Source organism: Schistocerca gregaria, chromosome 4 (genome assembly GCF_023897955.1).
Source record: "Schistocerca gregaria isolate iqSchGreg1 chromosome 4, iqSchGreg1.2, whole genome shotgun sequence".
Lineage (NCBI taxonomy): Eukaryota > Metazoa > Arthropoda > Insecta > Orthoptera > Acrididae > Schistocerca > Schistocerca gregaria.
In genome coordinates this window covers 92,360,114-92,381,025 of record NC_064923.1, presented here as the reverse complement: position 1 = coordinate 92,381,025, position 20,912 = coordinate 92,360,114, and the positions used below count along the sequence as shown (strand labels likewise).

The following is a 20,912-nucleotide window of genomic DNA, read 5'->3' as shown; positions in this document are numbered from 1 at the left end:
ACAAAAGGTGTGAGATTATTATTAATATTGTTCACAATGTCCACAAGGTCATTAATGACCAACATAAACAGCAAGGAACCTCCTCCTCCTCCTCCTCCTCCTCCTCCTCCTCCTCCTCCTCCTCCTCCTCCTCCTCCTCCCCCCCCCCCCCCCCCCCGCGCGCCTTTTATAAGTCTTTCCTAGATGACATGCTCACTAAGTAAGTGCTGTTTGGTACTTAATATTGAAATGAAGTACAATACAGCATGTATTTTAAATCACTCCACTCTGTGATTACCACAATGGGACTAATGCAGAAACTGTAATAAATCTTAGGAACAGAAAAAAGCCTTGGCTGCACAAATATACGTATCTTGCGCAACAAAGACTATTTTCTGTTCTAAATACATGTATTGTCGTGCAGGTTTCAAGTTTGTGAGAGAGCATAATAATGTAACAAAATAAGACTAATAGAAAACTGGGATGTATATTCCAATTAAAATAAGGCTTGGGGTGTAGTGCTCATTTAATAACATTTCACGTAGCATGTCATATTCCTGAGTCCAGAACCGGTGAATGTACAATTTTATAAAACATGATGACAGCTTCAGAGAATTAATTTATATCAAAGACGTTAACAGGCATCCACTGTCACTCCAGTTTAAATAGCAGGACAACACACACTCAACAGTCAAACTGGGGTTCAGATGGCTAGCCCACTAAAGTGCCATCTCTACAAGCAAGTAACAGTGACAACTAGCTCCTTTGTCCAAATTTTGGGTATAAAAGGATGAATCTGATGATGAACCTCCTGCTGTTCAAACTTCCCCAATCAAGGTATCTCCACTGTAACAGTATTCTGCACTGCCAAGAAATAGGTAGCAATCATTTCAATGTAAGTCAACTGATGCTGAATGAAACTGGACATTCGTTTTGTTTTGTTTTCAGGCCCAAAACAAACGAAGGTCATACATGCACATGTCAGAACCTTAGAAAACTAAAACAAAAGACAGGAGGTAAAAGTGACTACATGTTGAGCCCAATCAATGGAAGGAAAGAGCAAAGAACAACTTCCTTTTGGAGAAACAGCTGAACATCCAGAGGGCTGTGCCCAGTTCTCAGAAACAAGTGGAGTTAGATCAACTAGGGAAAGATTTGCTCATCTGGATGTGTTATAAAATTTTTCCCGTGTTCTATGGTGACACACATCAAATCAAAACTAACAGCTATGCCAAAATCATTTATGAAAAACTGACGATAAGACCCAAGCTAAAACCACACAGTGTTTGGCAATCACAGACAGGGGTTAAGCTTCAGAAAATGTATCTGCCTGTCTCCATAGTTATTCATGTACACTGAGGTGCCAAAAGTCATGGGATACCTCCTAGTATCATGTCTGACCTTTTGCATAGCATAGTGCAGCAACTCCATGTGACATGGACAGAATCATCATGACTCTATAGCCATTCATAACAGCAAAAGCGTTGCCAATGTACAATTTTGTGCATAAACTGACCTATTGATTATGTTCCCCAAGTGCTCAATGGGATTCAAGTTGGGTGATTTGGGTGGGCAAATCATTTGCTAAATTTGTCCAGAATGTTCTCCAAACCAATACCGAACTATTTTAGCCCGGTGATAATGGTGCTCTGTCATCTACAAAAATTCCAACGTTATTTGGGAACATGAATTCCATGAATGGCTGCCAACGGTATACAAGTAGATGAACACAATTTCCAGTCAATTATCAAATCAGTTGGACTATAGGACCCAGTCCATACTATGTAAACACCACTTACACCAATATGGAGCTACCACCAGCTTCCACAATGCTTTGTTGACAACTTGGGTCCATGGTCTCATGGGGTCTGCATCACACTAACTCTACCATTAGCTGTTACCAACTGAAATCAGGACTCGTCTGACCAGGCCAGGGTTTTCCTGTCACCTAGGATACAACCAATATTGTAACAAACCCAGGACAAGCACTGCAGGCGATGTCATGTTAGCAAATGCACACACATTACTCATCTACTGCCATTGGCAATTAACATCAAATTTCACCAAACTGTCCTACTGGGTATGTTCATCACAAGTCACACACTGATTTCTGCAAATATTTTAGGAACTGTTGCTTGTCTGTTAGTACTGACAACTCTACACAAACACTGCTACTATCTGTCGTTAAGCAAAAGCACATACATTGTCCATGGTGAGAGACGCAATGCCTGAAATATGGTATTCTTGGCACAGTCTTGACACTGTGGATCTTGGAATACTGAATTCCCTAATGATTTCTGAAATGCAGTGTCCCATATGCCTAGCTCCAACTACCCTTTTTCGTTCAATGTCTGTTCATTCCCACTGTGTGGTCAATCATGTCTGACACCTTTTCACGTGAATCACTTGAGTACAAATGACAGCTCCATCAATGCACTATTCTTTTATACCTTGTCACGATACTGCCATCTGCATATTTGCATATCACTATGTCACAACTTGCCTCCTAAATCAATGTCTTGTGAAGAATCAAATATACTTTTATCTTGACTCCTTCCCCAGGATCCATAACAAGCAGAAATTGTGCAAGGGTATTCTTTCAAATTTATATCTGAATGACAATTCTACCTACACTCCCAGACATCAGCCTCAGCCTGATGCTATTCTCAAAAATGATCAGACCTTTTTTCAGTGAATTTAAAAAGTGTTTCAGCCATACCAATAACTCATTATTGCCAACAGTATTTGTGCATTTGATTGATTACTGGTCTAAACAGAGAACAAACCAGACAAGTACACGGTGACACATGGGAGACAGACGGTTTTGAACAGCGTAGTACTGAGGGCGCGGTGGTGGGAGGTGGGGATAGTTCTGATCAACACAAGGCGCCATTTCATTTACTCAGTCACTATGGAGCAGTGGGACTTGGAATGTCGAATGTTTGTCTATGACAGTTTCGTGAAAACTGGTGAATCAATTATTGCTACGCAGCAATTGTTTCGTGCGTGGTTTAATGTTGGTCGACATGGAGCTGTTCCGAGTCATAACACATTCCTCAGATGGGTGGAAAACTTCAGATCAACTGGAAACATACTGGATAAGAAGCATTCTGGCCCAAGACGCAGAGTAATGACACCAGAAAATGTTGAAAGGGTAAGGCAAGCGGCAGTCAGAAGCCCAGGACGGTCAGCTAGACATCATGCTAGTGAGTTACGTATCAATCATGAATCGGTTAGACAAATTTTGCATAAAGAACTAAAATTCCATCCCTATAAAATGCTCATTGTCCAACAACTTAAGGAAACTGAATTTGCTGTACAAGAAGACTTCACTTACAGAAAGCAAGTGATTTTGGGATAGAATAAAAATGAAATTTTATTGATGATCAATGACGCTCATTTTCATTTAAACGAGACCATGGATAAGCAAAACCTACATTACTGGGCTCCAGAGCGTCCACATTTTATCCACCAGCGTCCTCTACACTCAGAAAAAGTAACAATCTGGTGTGCTCTTGGCTCTGTTGGCATTTCTGGACTTTTTTTAAGAAAACGGGGCCACAGTTACTATTAATTCTGTTCATTCCATTTGTATGCTTGAAATATTCTTGAAACCAGAACTAAGAAGATGATGATCCCTTTAAAACATGTTTGGTTTAAGCAGGATGGGGCAACATCGCACATCGCAAACACTTCAATGACAGTTCTTAGACGCACTCTTCCTGGCCAGATTATCTCATGTTTTGGCAATGTTGCTTGGCCTCCCAGGTCTCCCGACTTGTCACTATGTTCCTTTTTCTGTGGGGGTACCTTAAGAACTGTGTCTATAACCACAAACCACAAAATTTGGACGAGTTGAAGAATGCAATAATTCAAGAAATTGCTGCCATCCCTGCACAGATTTTAGTCCGTGTGGAGGAGGATTTTGAGAAGAGACTTGAGTCCTGCATTTGAAATGATAGACATCACCTTGACGACATTATTGTTCATAAATAACTTTGTTAACTAAAACTGCAAATAATGAGCTTTGGTTTTGTGTAAACACACGTGCATTAATTTTAAAGTTGGCTGAGTATTATTTCATTAAAAACCGTCTGTCTCCCGTGTGTCACCCTTTATGTTTATTGTGTGTGATTCTAATACTGGTCATATTCTTTGACTAAGTATACCCCAGAAAAAGAATCAAGGTGGGTAAATGTAATGCTGTTTATGTGGATAGGTTTTTTAGTTTGCCAGTAGTTTTATTTTATTTTATGGCAAAATAAAACTGAAGTTGTATGAACATGCACGTCTAACCTGAAGGAGCTGCCAAAAGAAAATGTTTCATTGAAACTCAGAGGCATCAGGTGTGTCAATGAGAAATAAGCTGCTTTGTCCAAAGGCAAAGCAGGCTGGAAACACACACACTGCAACTCTGTATGCCAGAATGCTTGACTTTTTTATGCAAAAGCCAGTTATGTGTGAAGTTGCTGAAGAATGCATCTCACACATTTTTTTAAGAATATTATACCCACAGAATCACAGAAAAAAAGATGAAAAAGAAACACTAAAGTTTATCTTTTTTAGTGTATATTGGCGTTTAAGACCTATCGATCGAAGGTGTACCACTTACCACATGAAATAATGAGAAATTGCTGGTTTTCTAAACCTGCATGTTTTGGAAGGGACTTTACCTCACAGTGTTAAAAACCAGCCATTATAAAAATTTTAAACAGCCAAATGAGGCAAAACAGTACTCTGAGAACTTTTACTGTGGCTGTAAACCAAACCTAGATGAACTTTACAGTTGTCTTTCGATCTTCCTTTAAAATAAATTTTAATATGATACAATGGGTGAATCACAAATAACGGTAGAAATAAAGGTAACTAATCACTCACCATACAGTTCAGACATTGAGTTGTCAATTAGCAATGTAACCTCTAAATGTTCAATGTGTCCATCCTTTACACACTTCCCAAAAACCACTAACCTAACCGCTCAGGGCTCCATATAGTAGTTGATTACTTTGCTCTAATCAAAAGAACCTCTGTACTCATTGGCCAACATCTGGAACCTAGTTTCCCCACTGGCTCTTAATCACCCACACACTTAACACCTCAAAGCCTTTTCATCACTGATAAGCACTACTTCTATACACACAAACATCCCCATAACCTTCTACTGTCCAAAACTACCTCTCCTGATGTCCAACAAACCCCAAAACATGCTCCTGAGATCTTGTGCACCTACCCAGCTATACCCTTACCCATACCCACTGTTCCTTCGAGGAAAGCTCGACAAACAAATCTGTGGCATGACCATAAGCACATGCATGGCACACACTAGTACCAACATGTTTATGGGCAATCTGAGGAATCTTACCTTGCTACCGAAGGTCCTAAAACCCCTCTCCTCATTCAGATTCACTACTGGCTTTGTGATCTAGTCGCAGTTCCAAAAAACTGTATCCTTATTCCCAATTTAGTCTGCAAACAATTTCCTAATCAAACCCTCCAACCATCCTAGTAATTAGGTACAGTACCACCCATCACTGAAAAATTTAACCACATATTACCAGATATTTGACTAGCTGTCGTCCGAAAGCCCAGAAATGACAACCATCCTACCCAAAATCTGTCCCACCCTCCTCAAGTGGTCTCAATATATGGAACTGCCTGGCCCACCACTGTACTGTAAACACTCTCAAGTCCTTAGTAATTGTCCATATCCTTGGGGAAGACAGGTCTAACACTTGCAGTGTTAGAAAGTCCAGCATATTCTACCATGGCAGAAGCCACCTGTGAAATCAGTCATGTATACCAATTCTGTATAGTTTCCACAGAGCCTTTTCCAAGTGGGCATGGCCACTACCAAATGGTGGCGAAAAGCAGAGAACACCAGTCAGTTGGCAGAACACACTGTTGAGCACAACACATACTACTTCAATGGCTATTCTACAAACCATTCTACTTTGGTATCTGGATACCCCCATTACCACATTCTCTGAATTACTTGGATGGGAATTGTTTTTACGAAGCTTCCTTGAATTTCATATCTGTGATAGCACTTATTATTACATAAGTTTGAAGAATGACCTGTTCAACAGCTCGGCAACATTTTCTACTTTGTGTATGAGCCTGTCAACCATCTAACACCTTAACTCTACAGTGAATGATTACGTTTCTCTCCTCCTGTATTTTTCAAGGTGGTTTACTGTATCAGTAACAACTTAGTAACACACTACACTATTCACTCATCTCTCTAGTATAATATTGTCACAAAAAGACTTTTCTGTACAGTAAAATAAGGACAGTAAAATGAAAACAATAGAAAATATTTATTCTTTATAAACCAATAATCTTCAGGTATATGAAAAATCCTGCAGTACAATAGAGAGATTTGCTTCATGCATACTATTTAGTCCATATGAAACTTGGAATTATTCAATACAAAATATCTGCATATGATTTAAGATATGAATGGAACAGCTGCAAATCACCACTACCAAATTAGGTAAATTTAACTGTCCAAGTTAGGAAACAGCATTTATACAGTAGCAATTACACAGTTACGATAAGGCAGCATAACTTTTACATTCAAACAATTTTAAATGTTACTCATATAAAACTATATGTCTTTGCAAAACTCTTAACAAAAATTTACACTTAAAGTAAACACACTATTGTGTGGGATCTACAAACAAGAACTAGTCATTTCTCTGCAACCACAAAATACCCAAAAACCATGATCATGAACCTGAAATTTAGGCATAATCACTCTGGAATAAGGTTACAAGAACCTGTAACGGTATGCTATTGCTCCTAGTAGAACAACTGCAATGCTGCTGCACGCTATGCCCCAAGTTCGATAAGAAATCTGCAACAAAGTAAAATAAAAATCAGCACAGGTATGAAAATTCATAATGTGTGTATTTCTTTTACCCAGCTATTATTATTGCTACATTAGTTGTTAAAAAGAAAAATGCATGTGTGCACAGGGTTTTAGTACTTTTAAGTATTTACTGAAATTATTTGTCTGGAGGGCAGCCTTGTAAGGAAGTAATAAAAAGTAGTTTAGATAAAGAACAGAAGCTTTTGAAATTTAGTTTTACCAACGAAAGCTGAAGGTTATATGGTGGATATTAAACACATAATAAATAACACAGGACAGTATTAAAGTTTTGAATGAAGTGACAAGCTGAAATAACCTGAATATTTGTATCCAGGTGTTCTCTTTTCACCTATCTTTATATGTTGACAATGTTACAAGCAAATCTCAAAAAACTATTTCCAAAACACTATTATAAACAATACCAGATACAGTGCTCTTTGAAGAGGATAATGATTTTAGCTCAAACAGAAGATTATCTGCAACAAGGCTGTACTTGCTTTTGAAAATGGCACATTAATATAATTTAAATATCTCTACAAGAAGACAAAACAAGAACGCAAAATAAATATTTACAAAAAATACAAAATGGTAATGTGCTTTGCAAGATCCCAAGTCAAATGGTTCTCCTTGATGTGAAATGTCAAATTGTGAACATACTGTCATTTGAAAGTTAAGAAACTTGTCACAAAACATGTAAATATTCAATACACTGACAATTCTTAGGCACCATCAATTAGAAAAATCACTTTCTAAAATATTTGTACTGATAACATTACTACATTAAAGTTTTACGGAAGTCAGATTTTACACTGATGTTAAATTACATACACACGTTAGTTCTGCTAGGAAACTCGTCAGTTGAGTAGTAGGAGTTGGTCACTAATAAATCCTATTTGCTCCTCTTAAATTGAACTTTATTAATAGTTAAATTTTATAGCTCCTGGTAAGCTATTGAAAATGTATGCTCTTTAATAATGGACGCATTTCCATAACAAAGTAAGTGGTTTTAAATATTTGTGAGTATTACACTTAATTCTTGTACTGATTTCATGAAGTGAACCATTACTTTGAACGAGATTTTTAACAGCAAATTTCACTGAGAAATAAATACATTTATTGTAAAGCAATAGTTAATATTCCTAGTTCCTTAAACAGGTCTGAGCAGGACATCTAGAGTTTACACCACCAATAATTCATATTACACATTTTTTGACTGAGAACTACTTTGGCTTGAGTTCCCACAAAAAATTATTCTGTACAACATTATGATACAAAAGCGAAGTATGCCAACTTTTTTATTTTTGCGTCACCTATATCTGACAACTTTAGTGCAAATAAAGCTTTATTTAGGTGCTTCAGCAGTTCTGTGGTATCCTCCTCCCAGCTGAACTTATAATAAAAGCTGTAATTTCATTTATCTGACACTATCAAACTATCTGCTTGTCACATTTTAGGCATATACTGGGGGGAAATTTCTTACCAGTTCTAATCTGCATATAGGATGTTTTTCGATGTTTAGTTCCTAGCCACTTCTTGTCATTAATGTCAATAAAAATTACATTAACTGATCTCTCTAAGGCTATACATGATTTGCTATTTATAGCAATGTTTGTATCAACTATGAATAAAACAAACTTGGCATCTGCTCATGTTAATGATGAAATGCCATTGATTTGCACAAGCAACTAACGAAAACGGCATGAAAAGGCTCAAGTGGTCTAATTTTGGATAAAGCTCCACAGGACCATCATGGACTTTGATGAATTTTTTTATGAACATTCACAATGTTCCCTATGAACACTGATGGAAGTTTTACTTTCACTGATTCAGTAATTGCAGTAATATAATCATTTGTTTGACGCCATAGTGCAGCTTTAGACAGTGTACCACTGATTGTTAGAGATAAAAAATTTTCTTGGCGGAAACTACAGTATGCCGTATTATTTTTTTGCACACTCTTACATTGAATAGTAAAAAATCATTTCATGAGAAAATTCCTCATAGATAATTTGAAGCAATGCCACTAAAAAAAAAAAAAAAAAAAAAAAAAAAAAAAAAAAAAAAAAAAAAAAAAAAAACAGCCAGTTTTAAAAATGAAGTTTACCTTTTAGTAACTCGGTAAGTGTGTCTATAATAAACATGAAACTCTGCATGTGATAACTTACCAACACAAGGCATTTGAATATGAAATTTTATTCCTCTACTGCTTCCCAGTACTTTACAAATTGAGAGCAAAGGTGAAGATTTTTGTAAAAACACAAAAAATGGGCACTTTCAGGCCATTTGTACAAAAAAGTACTCTGCAAAATGTTTCGTATAATTTTCTAAACCACCTATAAACTAACGAGAAGTCAACAATATAGTGAAACCATGCCTGTACTATGTTGGTACTCCAATCTGACTTTTTATGGTGTTTTTCAATTGATTAGTAGTGCCTGGTGAAAGCAAAATCAGAAGTCCTAATGAAATGGAAGTGAGATTGAATCAGAAAACTCCAAAAAATGCAAAAAAGTTTTTTTAAACATCTCTGAATTGTAAAAGATTTTTCTATTTAAGAAGGAAAGGGCATAAAAAATCAAATAAGGATAGTTTTGTATAATATGTATACTAAGATGATCGAATTACTGTAGCTTCACAAGCATGGCAGTTTGCAGCCAGCTATTTAAAGAATGTGTGTCCTGGACCAGAAGCTATAGAATCTGCAGTTGCTAGCTGATACTGTATGATTCACAGGAAATAATTGTGTATAAGCAACATGGGACAGTGGAGCTATATAGTCTTTACAAAGTGATGTCATTACAATGCCAGACATCAAAGTTTGTATCTTAAAGCCCTTAAATTTTATCTAAAGTAAGATGAGTTGATTGTCATTATAGATTTAGCTGAAAATTATTCAGGGGAAAGTAGACAAATATCAACACCACCATTTGTCTATTTCACCCAAAATCAGAAGATGGAATCTACAGATTTTTGCTATGTCAGTGACTGGCATGGCATAAATATTGCTCATGTTTTATCAAGGAGCTGATCGAATACGTAAAAACAGTTTATTCAGATTTCCCACATCAATTACTTCAGTGGTGGCTTCAGTGTCCAACACAAAACTTTCAGTAAGTTTCTCTATTTGTACTACCACAAGAGAGACTACAAAGATAAAAGAATGTACTTTCTTTTTTGCTCTACCTATGGAAAGTCACCTTGCTATGGGGACTGGAGATACAACAAAGTTATAAGCACCAAGATCAAGTTTTCAACAGCCAGTTAACAGGCAGATTCTTATGACTATAGATCTGTTTCTCTTCTGCACTGAAAGCATTAATTAGTTGGTTGGTTTAAAAGGGGAGGGAAAGGGACCAAACTACTTGGTCATCGGTCCCTTGTTCTGATAAACAATTCCACGAGGGAAAGAATAAAACAAAAGACACATACAACACAATACTGAAAGGAAGGAAAAACCACAAGAATGAAGGAAAGTCAACAAACACTAAAAGGAACAAAAGAGGACACGAAAACAGAGGCGAAAAGAAGAGATTAAAACAAGAAAGCAGATTACCATGGCTGGCTGACCACGTGAATATAAAGGAGAAGCCAGCCACTCTGCAACACATTAAAACCTCCGACCTAACAGCAGCAGGGGAGAGAAAACAGAGGAACAAACAACAAGCACTAAAACCTATATAGAAGGGTAAACACATCCCTCATGCATAAAACGTTAAACAAGATCAACTGTTAAGGTGTTGCCTGCTAAAGTAGCTGTAACAAGTCTGGTAAATAAAGTTTATGATGCAGGGCAGCCAAAGAAGGACAGCTTGAAAGTATATGGGCCACTGTCAACTGCATGCCGCACCAGCTCTGAGGTGGATCTCCATGGCGCAGGAGATAGCCGTGGGTAGTCCAAGCATGGCCAGTGCTGAGCCGGCAGAGAACCACAGGGCCTCTGTGAGAGGCCCTCATTGAGCACTTCCACACATTCGTAGTTTCCTTAATGGCATGCAGTTTGTTGCGAGTAATGATTATGCCATGCCATCTCCCAAAGCTGAATAAGCTTGCAGTGTGATAATGAACGCAGATTGGTTATGGGGATGTCGATCTCCATAAGCTGTTTCCATGTAGCCTGTTTGGTCAGCCTCTCAGCAAGTTCATTTCCTGTAAATCCGACGTGATCTGGGGTCCACACAAACACCACTGAATGACTGGATCATTCCAGAGCATAGATGGACTCCTGGATGGTCGCTACCGAGGAATGGTGAGGGTAGCATTGGTCTATAGCTTGGAGGCTGCTCAAGCAGTCAATTCAGAGAAGAAATGACTCGGCAGGGCATCAGCAGATGTACTCGAGAGCACGAGAATGGCCGCCAGCTCTGTAGTGATAACACTGCAGCCATCTGGCAAGAAGTCCTATTCACGTTGTCCTCCATGAACATACACGAAGCCAACGTGATCGTCAGCCAGTGAGCCATTGGTGCAAACCACGTCATTGCCCTGGTACATGTCAAGAATCGAGAGGAAGTGACAGCAAAGAGCCACAGGGTTAACTGAGCCCTTAGGGCCAATGGAAAGGTCAAGACAAAGCTTCGGCCTAGGTTTACCCCATGGAGGAGTACGTTAATGGACCTCGAGTAGAGGTGGTAAAGGGGAGGACTCCAGTCCAGACAGACGGGACCGGATGTGAACCGCAATCTGAAGCCCTGACCTGGGCTGCCGAGGCGAGAGTTTAATCGATGTTTGGGAAAAGGAGATTGTAATTTGTATATACCTAAGAATGTGTGCAACGTAACTGGTGAGCAGTTATACATGTCTAATCTGTAATGGAAGAACTCCAGCATCCACCAGCACACTGGTCACCGGACTTGTCCTAGAAGCTCCTGTCGTTAGTCGATTGCCGCAGTGGTGCACTGGGTCAAGTAAATGCAAAGCAGAGGGTGCTGCCAAACCATAAACCACACTCCCATAGTCAAGGCGGGATTGAACAAGGTCTCTGTACAGCAGCAGTAGCTTAGAGCAATCTGTACCCCAGCTGGTGTTGCTCAGGCAGCAAAGGGCATTGAGGTGCTACCAGCACTTCGACTTAAGCTCATTAAGATGAGGAAGCCAAGTCAATTGACCGTCGAAAACAAGTCCTAAGAATCTATATGTCTCCACTACCATGAGTGGATTGTAATTAAGGTAAATTTCTGGTTCTGGATGGGAGGTACGACACCAACAGAGGTGCATGAACCACGACTTTATGGCTGAAAACTAGAAGCCATGGGCTAGAGCCCATGAGTGCACATTGTGAATGGCTCCCTGTAGGCGCACTCAGCAACACCAGTATTGGAGGAGCAATACGAAATGCAGAAGTCGTCTGCATACAGAGAAGGTGAGACTGCTAGACCGTTTATGGCCATTAAAAATAGAGACTCAATACAGAGCCCTGCGACACTCCAGTCTCCTGGATATGGAGGGCAGCTATGGGAGGCACCAACTTTGACATGGAAAATACGAAGTGACAGGAAGTTTTGGATAAAAATCAGGAGTGGGCCTGTGAGACCCCACTCATATAAAGTGGCAAGGATATGTCACCAGGTTGTGTGTTACGCTTTCCGTAAATCAAAAAAGACGGCAACCAAGTGTTGGTGCCTGGGAAAGGCAATTCGAATGGCAGACTAGAGGGACAAAAGATTATCAGTGGTAGAGCGACCTTGGCCAAAACCACCCTGGCATGGAGACAATAGGCCATGTACCTCCAGGACCCAAACCAGCCACCAACACACCATACATTCCAGCAGCTTACAAAGAATGTTGGTGAGGCTGATGGACCAATAGCTACTCACATCAAGCGGGTTTTACTGGGTTTGAACACTGGAATGATGGTGCTCTCTCCCCATTGCGATGGAAAGATGCCATCACACAGATCCAGTTGAAGATAAGGAGATGTCGCTTGTAGTCAGACGAGAGATGTTTAATCCATGTGGACCTGATCTCGCCCAGGAGCTGTGTCAGGGCAATGCTGAGGGCACTGAGGAACTCCTACTCCGTAAATGGGGCATTGTAGGGTTCACTGTGGCAAGCAGTGAATGAGAGGACTTTCCCTTCCATCTGCCGTTTGAGGGTGCGAAAGGCTGGGCGGTAGTTCTCCGACACAGAGGGTCAAGCAAAGTGCTCTGCTATTGTATTGGCGGATAACACGCCATGTATGTTAACAACATGGGCACCTGTAGGGGTCTGGTAACCAAAAACACATCTGATCTATGTCCAGACTTGCGAAGGTGATGTATGACACCCAATGGTTGAGACATACATCTCCCAATGCTCCTATTTCTGTTTTTTTCATAAGCTGGCGAATGCATGCATGGAGCCGTTTAAAAGCTTTTAGGTGCTCCAGAGAAGGGTGCCGCTTTTGTCACTGTAGAGCCCGTCTACGTTCTTTAATGGCCTCAGGAATTTTCGGAGACCACCAAAGCACTGTCTTTCACTAGGTGCACCCTGAGGAACAAGGGATTGGAATTTTTGCCGCAGACGTGATCGTTCTAGTGACCCTCTCAACCACTACATCAATGGTATCTTGTGGGGGAGATTTGATGATGACAGCAGAGGTGAAAGCTTCCCAGTCTGCCTTGTTTATAGCCCATCTGGGTAGGCAACCATGAGCATGATGCCAGGGGAGTGACAAGAAGATGAGGAAGTGGTCACTACCACACAAGTTGTCATGGGCACTCTAGTGGACAGATGAGAGAAGTCCTGGGCTGCAAAGTGATAAATCAATTGCCAAGTAAGTACCTGAGTCACACTGAAACGTGTGGGGGCCCCAGTATTTAAGAGGCAGAGGTCAAGCTGAGACAGTACATTTTTGACACCTCTAACTCGGCCAGTAAGCTTGGTACCACCCCACAAGGGGTTATGGGCCTTAAAATCTACCAGAAGTAGGAAAGGTTTAGGGAGTTGAGTCAGTGTAGCCAATAAGTTCAGAGGTAGTGCACCATCTGGAGGACGATATACATTGCAGACAGTTTTTTCCCGTGTCGTCCTTATCCTGATAGCCACAGCTTCAAGAGGAGTTTGAAGGGGCACAGGTTCACTAGATACCGAGTTCAGGACATACACAAACTCCACCTGACACACTATTATATTCGCTAGAGTTCTTGTAATATCCTCTACAGCCGCAGAGAGCAGGGGTCTGCATTGCTGGGAACCTGGTTTCCTGGAGGGCAATGCATTAAGCAGGTGTGAAGCTTAACATTTGATGTAGCTCAGTCAGGTTGTGAAAAAACCGCAGCAATTCCACTCGAGGATGACATCGTGAGGCTGGGAAGGCATTAAGCACTCAAGGAGGTAGATTACATTGCAGGGTCACCTGCTGCCACCAACTGAGTACCATTCTATCAACATCCTTTGTGTCTGAGGGTCCAGCGAGATCTAGGTCCTCATGGAACACTAGAATCTCCACCTAATCCTCGGACGCAGAGCTTGTAGGTAGCAGTGGTATTGGTGCCACCATTATGTCTGGGTTCGTCAGAAATCTTCTTCTTTTAGGGTTTCTCTCGCGGCTCCTTTGGTTATTTTCCAGCTGGGAGGGCTTCACTGAGTCCGTCTCAGGGACTGAGGAGGATCATGAAGCCCTACGACCACCTCCCTGTGGCTGCTTCAGCCACTGGCGGGAGTCCACTTTGTCACTGGTAGGAACCTGGGAAGGGAGTGACCCAACGGACCCCTTTCTAGTGAGAAGAGCTGTAGAAAATTTACTCTTCTCAGACTGAGAAGTGGGGACTGATGTCCCTGACGGTTGGTGTGAGGTGGGGGTGGAGGGGTGAGAGTAGTAGTAGTAGTAGTAGTAGTAGTAGTAGTAGTAGTAGCAGAGGGGTTTTGGGCACACAACAGCAAGGTCTTCAGCACCCGTTTAGTAACATAGTGAGACAGGTGTCAAGAAAAATACCAGAACAGGAATATAAAACGGAACAGAAAACATGGGTAACAATCGTTGAAAAACATGTGCTCACCCACACCAAAGCGTGGGATGAAGCAGAGCGTCAGCAGTAAAACATGGACAACACATGAAGAAAATGATAAAGGAAGCTAAAACAATGTAGCAGATGGAAGTGGCTGACTGACCGCAAGGAAAAACAGGGGAGGAGTCAGCCACTCTGCAATACACTAAAACCTCCAGCCTAAAAGTTTAGGCCAGAGTCCAGAAACATCACAAAACTTAAAAACCCTAGACACACACGTCTCATCATTAGCTAAAACAGAAGGCAGATCCCCATCAACTTGTGCTTCTGCCAGCGCATCACGGTATAAAATGGAGTCTGTTAAAATGTGCCAGACAGAGATGTGCACACCACAAGCATCACAAAACGGAGGATCCTCCCGCCGTAATAAAAAGCTGTGTGTTGTGGTTGGCTGGAGAGCCAACACCGTATTACTAAACGAGGCCGAAATGCACGCGTCTCAGCTCACGCAGGCTGGCGAGAGGTCTGGAACATGACAAGGGAATTAGAATTGAGAAAAACGGACGTAGCTGGTGGAATACTTAAGTTTAATCCATTAATGAAGAATGTCGCTCGTGACAGTACATGATTCACAATATCAATGGTAACTGAATGTGGCGCCTTGCTATGTCGTAGCAAATAACGTAGCTGAAGACTGTGCTAACTATCGTCTCAGCAAATGAGAGTGTTTTGTCCGTGAACCATCGTTAGCAAAGTCGGCTGTACAACTGATAGTGGTGACACGCAGGTCCGACGTATACTAACAGACCGCGGCCGATTTAAAGGCTACCACCTAGCAAGTGTGGTGTCTGGCGGTGAGACCACACGATGTGCGAGAGGACAGTGCCCGATCCAAAGACGTGTAAGGGCCATCTCCTCCCACCTGAGCAACCGGCAGGAGGAATGCCATGGCCGAGTGGTTGACTTTATCAACCGCAGTTTATTGGCCGTCACCGCCAGCCATTCATCCTCCCACAACTCCACGCACTTCCTGTGGAGTGCAGCGATGACAGACTGCAAGGGAATAGGACACTGGACGACACGCTGCTCTCTGCAGGCCTCCTTGGCAGCCCGATTGGCCTGTTCATTGCCCCATATGCAGACATGACCAGGCACCCAGCAGAAGGATAATTCTGTACTCCGCCGTTGGAGCAAGTACAGTTGCTCATGTATCAGCTGGACCATCTCCTCAGTCGGGTACAGGTTCTGCAGTGATTGTAAGGCACTGAGAGAATCGGAGCAGAGAAGAAATTGATCGCCCCGAACACAATTCATCTGCTCCAGTGCCTTCAGGATCGCGTGGAGCTCCGCTGCGAAAACGGTATATTCAGCAGGGAGGCGAATCCAGGTAACTTTATCAGGGAACACTACAGAACAGCCAAGGAAATTCTCCTGTTTGGAGCCATCAGTGTACACGACAGTGAAACCATGATGCACATCTAAAATGTTAAAAAACAGAGATTGGAATGTAAAATCTAGTGTGCAATCTTTCTTAAAATTAGTCAAATCTAAAATAAGTTTGGGTCTCCGGAGGAGCCAAGGTGGAGATCTGCTCCAACCGCGACGCAAAACACGAAGACCAGCCATAGACATCGCAGGGAGGCAATCCTGTCCGTGCATCCCATAGGGCTGCGTCACACGTTGCCGGTTATGAAATAACTGTGCCAGAGGAGGCTGAGCAACGGTATGGTATGCAGGGGTGTATGGTGTGGAGAAAGTTTTATACGCCTGGCGCACTGTAAGTAGCCATCGCCGCATATGAAGTGGCGGTTCACCAGCCTCTGCACAGAGGCTTGGTATGGGGCTAGTTCGGAATGCCCCAGTGGCCAACCGAAGCCCTTCATGGTGCACAACATCCAGCATCTTTAAGTAAGAAGGCCTCGCAGACCCATACACCGTGCACCCATAATCGAGCCGAGATCACACAAACGCCCTGTAAAACTGGAGCAGACAAGTTCTGTCAGCTCCACATGTACTATGGCTGAGACATTTTAAAATACTTAAAGCCTTAAGTGACCGCCGCTTCACATCTAACATGAGGTAACCACATGAGGTTCGAGTCAAAAATGAGCCCCAGAAACCTCACTGTGTCTTTAAAAGTAAGAATAGTGTCCCTCATCCGCAACTCAGGAAAGGTTAAAATCGAAAGAGAACGGTTAAAAAGAACACATACAGACTTCTCAGTGGAAAACTTAAAACCACTCTTCCGCGCCCAGTCATCCAAACGCCTAATTGTAAGTTGCAACTGACGAGTTGTCGTTGCAAGGCTTGAAGAAGAGCAAAACAAAGAGAAATCATCCACAAACAAAAAACACTGGACAGGAATTTTTTACTATGGACGTAATGCTATTAATAGCGATGGTAAAGAGAGTCACACTTAAAACGCTACCCTGAGGGACACCGTTCTCCTGCTCAAAGCGATCAGACAGGACGTTACCAATTCGGTACCTAAAACATCGTGGCGAGAGGAAAGACTGAATAAAAAGAGGAAGACAACCACGAAAACTCCATTCGTGAAGTTGCTCCAGGATGAGACGCCTCCAAGTGGTATCATAGGCCTTCTCAATGTCGAAAAATACACCTAGAAGGTGACGACTGCGTAGGAAAGCTTGCTGTATAGCCACCTCCAGGAGGGCAAGGTTATCGAAGGTGGAACGAAACAACCTGAACCCACACTGAAAGCGACTAAGGAGTTGCCGGGATTCCAACATCCAGACAAGGCTGCAGTTGACCATCTGCTCCAAGGTCTTCCCCATGCAACTAGTGAGGGCAACACTACGGTAGCTACACGGACTCGTGCGGTCTTTCCCAGGTTTTAAAAAAGGGATTAAAACTGCCTCACACCACGCGTCAGGAAAGTGACCCGATGCCCAAATAGCATTAAAAAGTGCGAGAAGGATTTCTTTGTTGCGCAATGTGAGGTGCCATAGCATACTGTAATGGATCCTGTCGTGACCAGGGGATGTGTCACGAGCTCCAGACAATGCAGAATCCAGCTCCCACATAGAAAATTGGCAGTTGTAAACTTCACGAGAGATGGACTGGAAGTCCAGACTACATCTCTCAGCAACGGCCCTATGGCGCTGGAAACCTGGATCCTGACTGGTTGTTGCAGTAACTGTGGCAAAATACCCTGCCATAGTCTGGGCAATGTCTCGCGAATCGTGTGGAGAGTGCCGTTATGCATTACAGCAGCTATGGGGCACCTCCCTCCTCTGCCGGTAATTCTCCTGATGGTCTCCCACACAACGGAACTTTTGGTGGAACGATTAATGGTGTTCAGGAACTGTTGCCATGACCTCTTCTTGCTCTCACGAATAATGCGGCGACAGCTTGTCCTTGCCACCTGAAATACTGCAAGATTCTCAGCAGTTGGCCGAGACTAACCGACGCAGAGCCGCACGCCTGGTCCTGATTGCAGAGCGACATTCGGCACTCCACCAAGGCACAGATGGCCTCTTTCGGGGGCCCGTGGACTATGGAATGGATGCTGCAGCGGCGTGTGTGTGTGTGTGTGTGTGTGTGTGTGTGTGTGTGTGTGTGTGTGTGTGTGTGTGTGTTTTGAGGTTTACGGGCGCTAAACAGCGTGGTCATCAGCGCCCAAACGCATAGAAACAGGAACACAAGCGGCGAAGGGACGAAGACGGACGCCGAACAAGGAGAACGGCTAAAAGACACAGGCCTGACGCAGTTCCAAATGCGCACATACAGAGGCAAAACAAGAGGAGAAGAAACACACTAAAAAAGGAAAGGAAACACAAGGAAAAGAGAACAGATACCGAAGGGAAACAAGGAGGTAATCGTGACTGGCGGACCTCTTACCTAAAACCTGGGTGAGCCAGTCACCCAGCAGCACATTAAAACCTTCTCCCTAAAATCCGAGGCAACAGATTGGACAGGACACAAAACCGTAAGACCTTAACCACAGTCGCTGCGTCGTCTTGCAAAATAGAGGGCAAATCCGGTGGCAAGGAAACCACCGCCCTCTGGTCAGAGAATAAAAGACAGTCAAGTAAAATGTGGCGGACAGTAATCTGGACGCCACAAGCACTGCAGATTGGGGGGTCCTCCCGCCGGAGTAAAAAACCATGCGTGAAGGGACTGTGTCCAATGCGGAGGCGAGTGAGGAGAACCTCATCCCGCCTGTATGACTGGTAGGACGTACGCCATGGTCGCGTAGTGGCCTTTACCAGACGCAGCTTATTGTCAGAAACTGCCAACCACTCCTCTTCCCATTGATGCATAACACGAAAACGCAAAAGGGAGGTTACAGCATGGAGGGGGACAGCACATTCAACAACGTGAGGGAGGGAACATGCATCTTTGGCAGCCACATCCGCCAGTTCGTTTCCCCCAATACCCACGTGCCCCGGCACCCAGCAGAAAGAAACCTCCTTCCCCTGCCGTTGCAGGTGGAGTAGAGCATCATGGATGTTCAGGACGACCGTATCCGCTGGGTACAAGTGTTGCATGGTCTGAAGGGCACTCAGGGAGTCAGAAAAGATGAGGAACTTAAGACTGGTAACACATCTCAGCTGCTCCAATGCCCGCAAGATTGCAAACAATTCGGCATCGAGGATGGTAAACGCCACAGGAAGCCGTAACTTGACGACTCGATCAGGGAAAACAACAGCACAACCAACAGTGTCCCCCTGTTTAGTGCCATCTGTGAATACAGGTACATGGTCCGGATGCTGGTTTAAAATATCGTAAAATAAGGAGGTAAAAACAAAAGCCGGAGTGCAGTTCCTCCGGTTCTCCGACAAGTCTAAAAGGATGCTGGGCCTCTGGAGCAACCAGGGAGGCAGGCGAGTAAAACCTTGTCGTTGGGGGGCCAGATGCTCCACACCAAGGGACTCAAGCAAATGCTTGGCACGAATCCCAAATGGTTTTGTTGCCCTGGGACGACTGGAAAAGAGACGTTCCATAGGCGGTCGGGCAACGGTAGGGTACGCAGGGGAGGTAGGACAGGCAAGGAAATGACACACCCGTCGCACCATGAGGAGTTTCCGCCGGATGGCGAGCGGCGGTTCCCCTGCCTCAGCACACAGGCTGGGGATGGGACTGGTACGGAAGGCACCAGTGGCCAGCCTGATACCCTCATGGCGTACTGCGTCAAGGATCTTCAGATACGAAGGCCTTGCTGACCCATACACGGTGCAAGCATAGTCAAGACGCGATCGGACGAAAGCCCTATAAAACTGCAGCAGACGCGCCCGATCTGCTCCCCAGGACCGATGGCTCAGACACTTCAAAATATTCAGTGCCTTCAGGGCCCGCACCTTGAGGTCTTTAAGGTGAGGCAACCACGACAACTTGGAATCAAAAGTGAGGCCCAGGAACCTCACAGTGTCTCTAAAAGGAAGAACGGTGTCCCTCAGACGCAATTCAGGGGAGGTAAAAAGAAGCCGAGAACGATTAAAATGAACACACACAGATTTGTCTGCAGAAAAGGTAAAACCCGTCTTTGCAGTCCATGCCTCTAAGCGCTTTATCGTAAGCTGTAACTGCCGACTAGCACTGACAAGACTGGAGGAAGAACAGAAAACAGCAAAATCGTCCACAAACAAGGAGCATTGGGCAGGACTCCGGATAGTGGACGTGATACTGTTAATAGCAACGGCAAAGAGGGTGACACTTAAAACGCTGCCCTGAGGAACACCATTCTCCTGCACGTACAAATCCGATAGCACATTACCAACCCGATACCGAAAGAGGCGGTGAGAAAGAAAGGACCGAATGAAGATGGGGAGACGGCCACGAAAGCCCCACTCATGGAGTTGATTGAGGATAACGCGGCGCCAAGTAGTGTCATACGCCTTATTAATGTCAAAGAAGACCCCTAGACAATGCTGGTTATGTATAAAGGCCTGCTGGATGGCGGCCTCAAGCAGGGTCAAGTTGTCTATAGTGGAACGACATCTCCGAAAGCCACACTGAGAGGGGCTAAGGAGCTGCCTGGTCTCTAGCAGCCAAACCAGGCGGCGGTTGACCATGCGTTCCAACGTCTTCCCAACACAGCTCGTCAAGGCAATACTCCGATAACTACTGGGATGCATTCGGTCCTTCCCTGGTTTGAGGAGGGGAATCAAAATTGC

General features: G+C 43.3%; 1 protein-coding gene across 1 annotated transcript in view; it reads right to left on the bottom strand.

The window, feature by feature from the left end:
- Window positions 1-6,277: 6,277 nt before the first annotated feature.
- Window positions 6,278-20,912, bottom strand: part of LOC126365746 (peptidyl-prolyl cis-trans isomerase FKBP8-like) — a 76,526-nt gene continuing 61,891 nt past the window's right edge. The window contains exon 8 of the mRNA XM_050008207.1: window positions 6,278-6,835. Within this exon, the coding sequence (XP_049864164.1) occupies window positions 6,749-6,835 (87 nt within the window). The 3' untranslated portion in view covers window positions 6,278-6,748. The remainder of the gene's footprint in view (window positions 6,836-20,912) is intronic.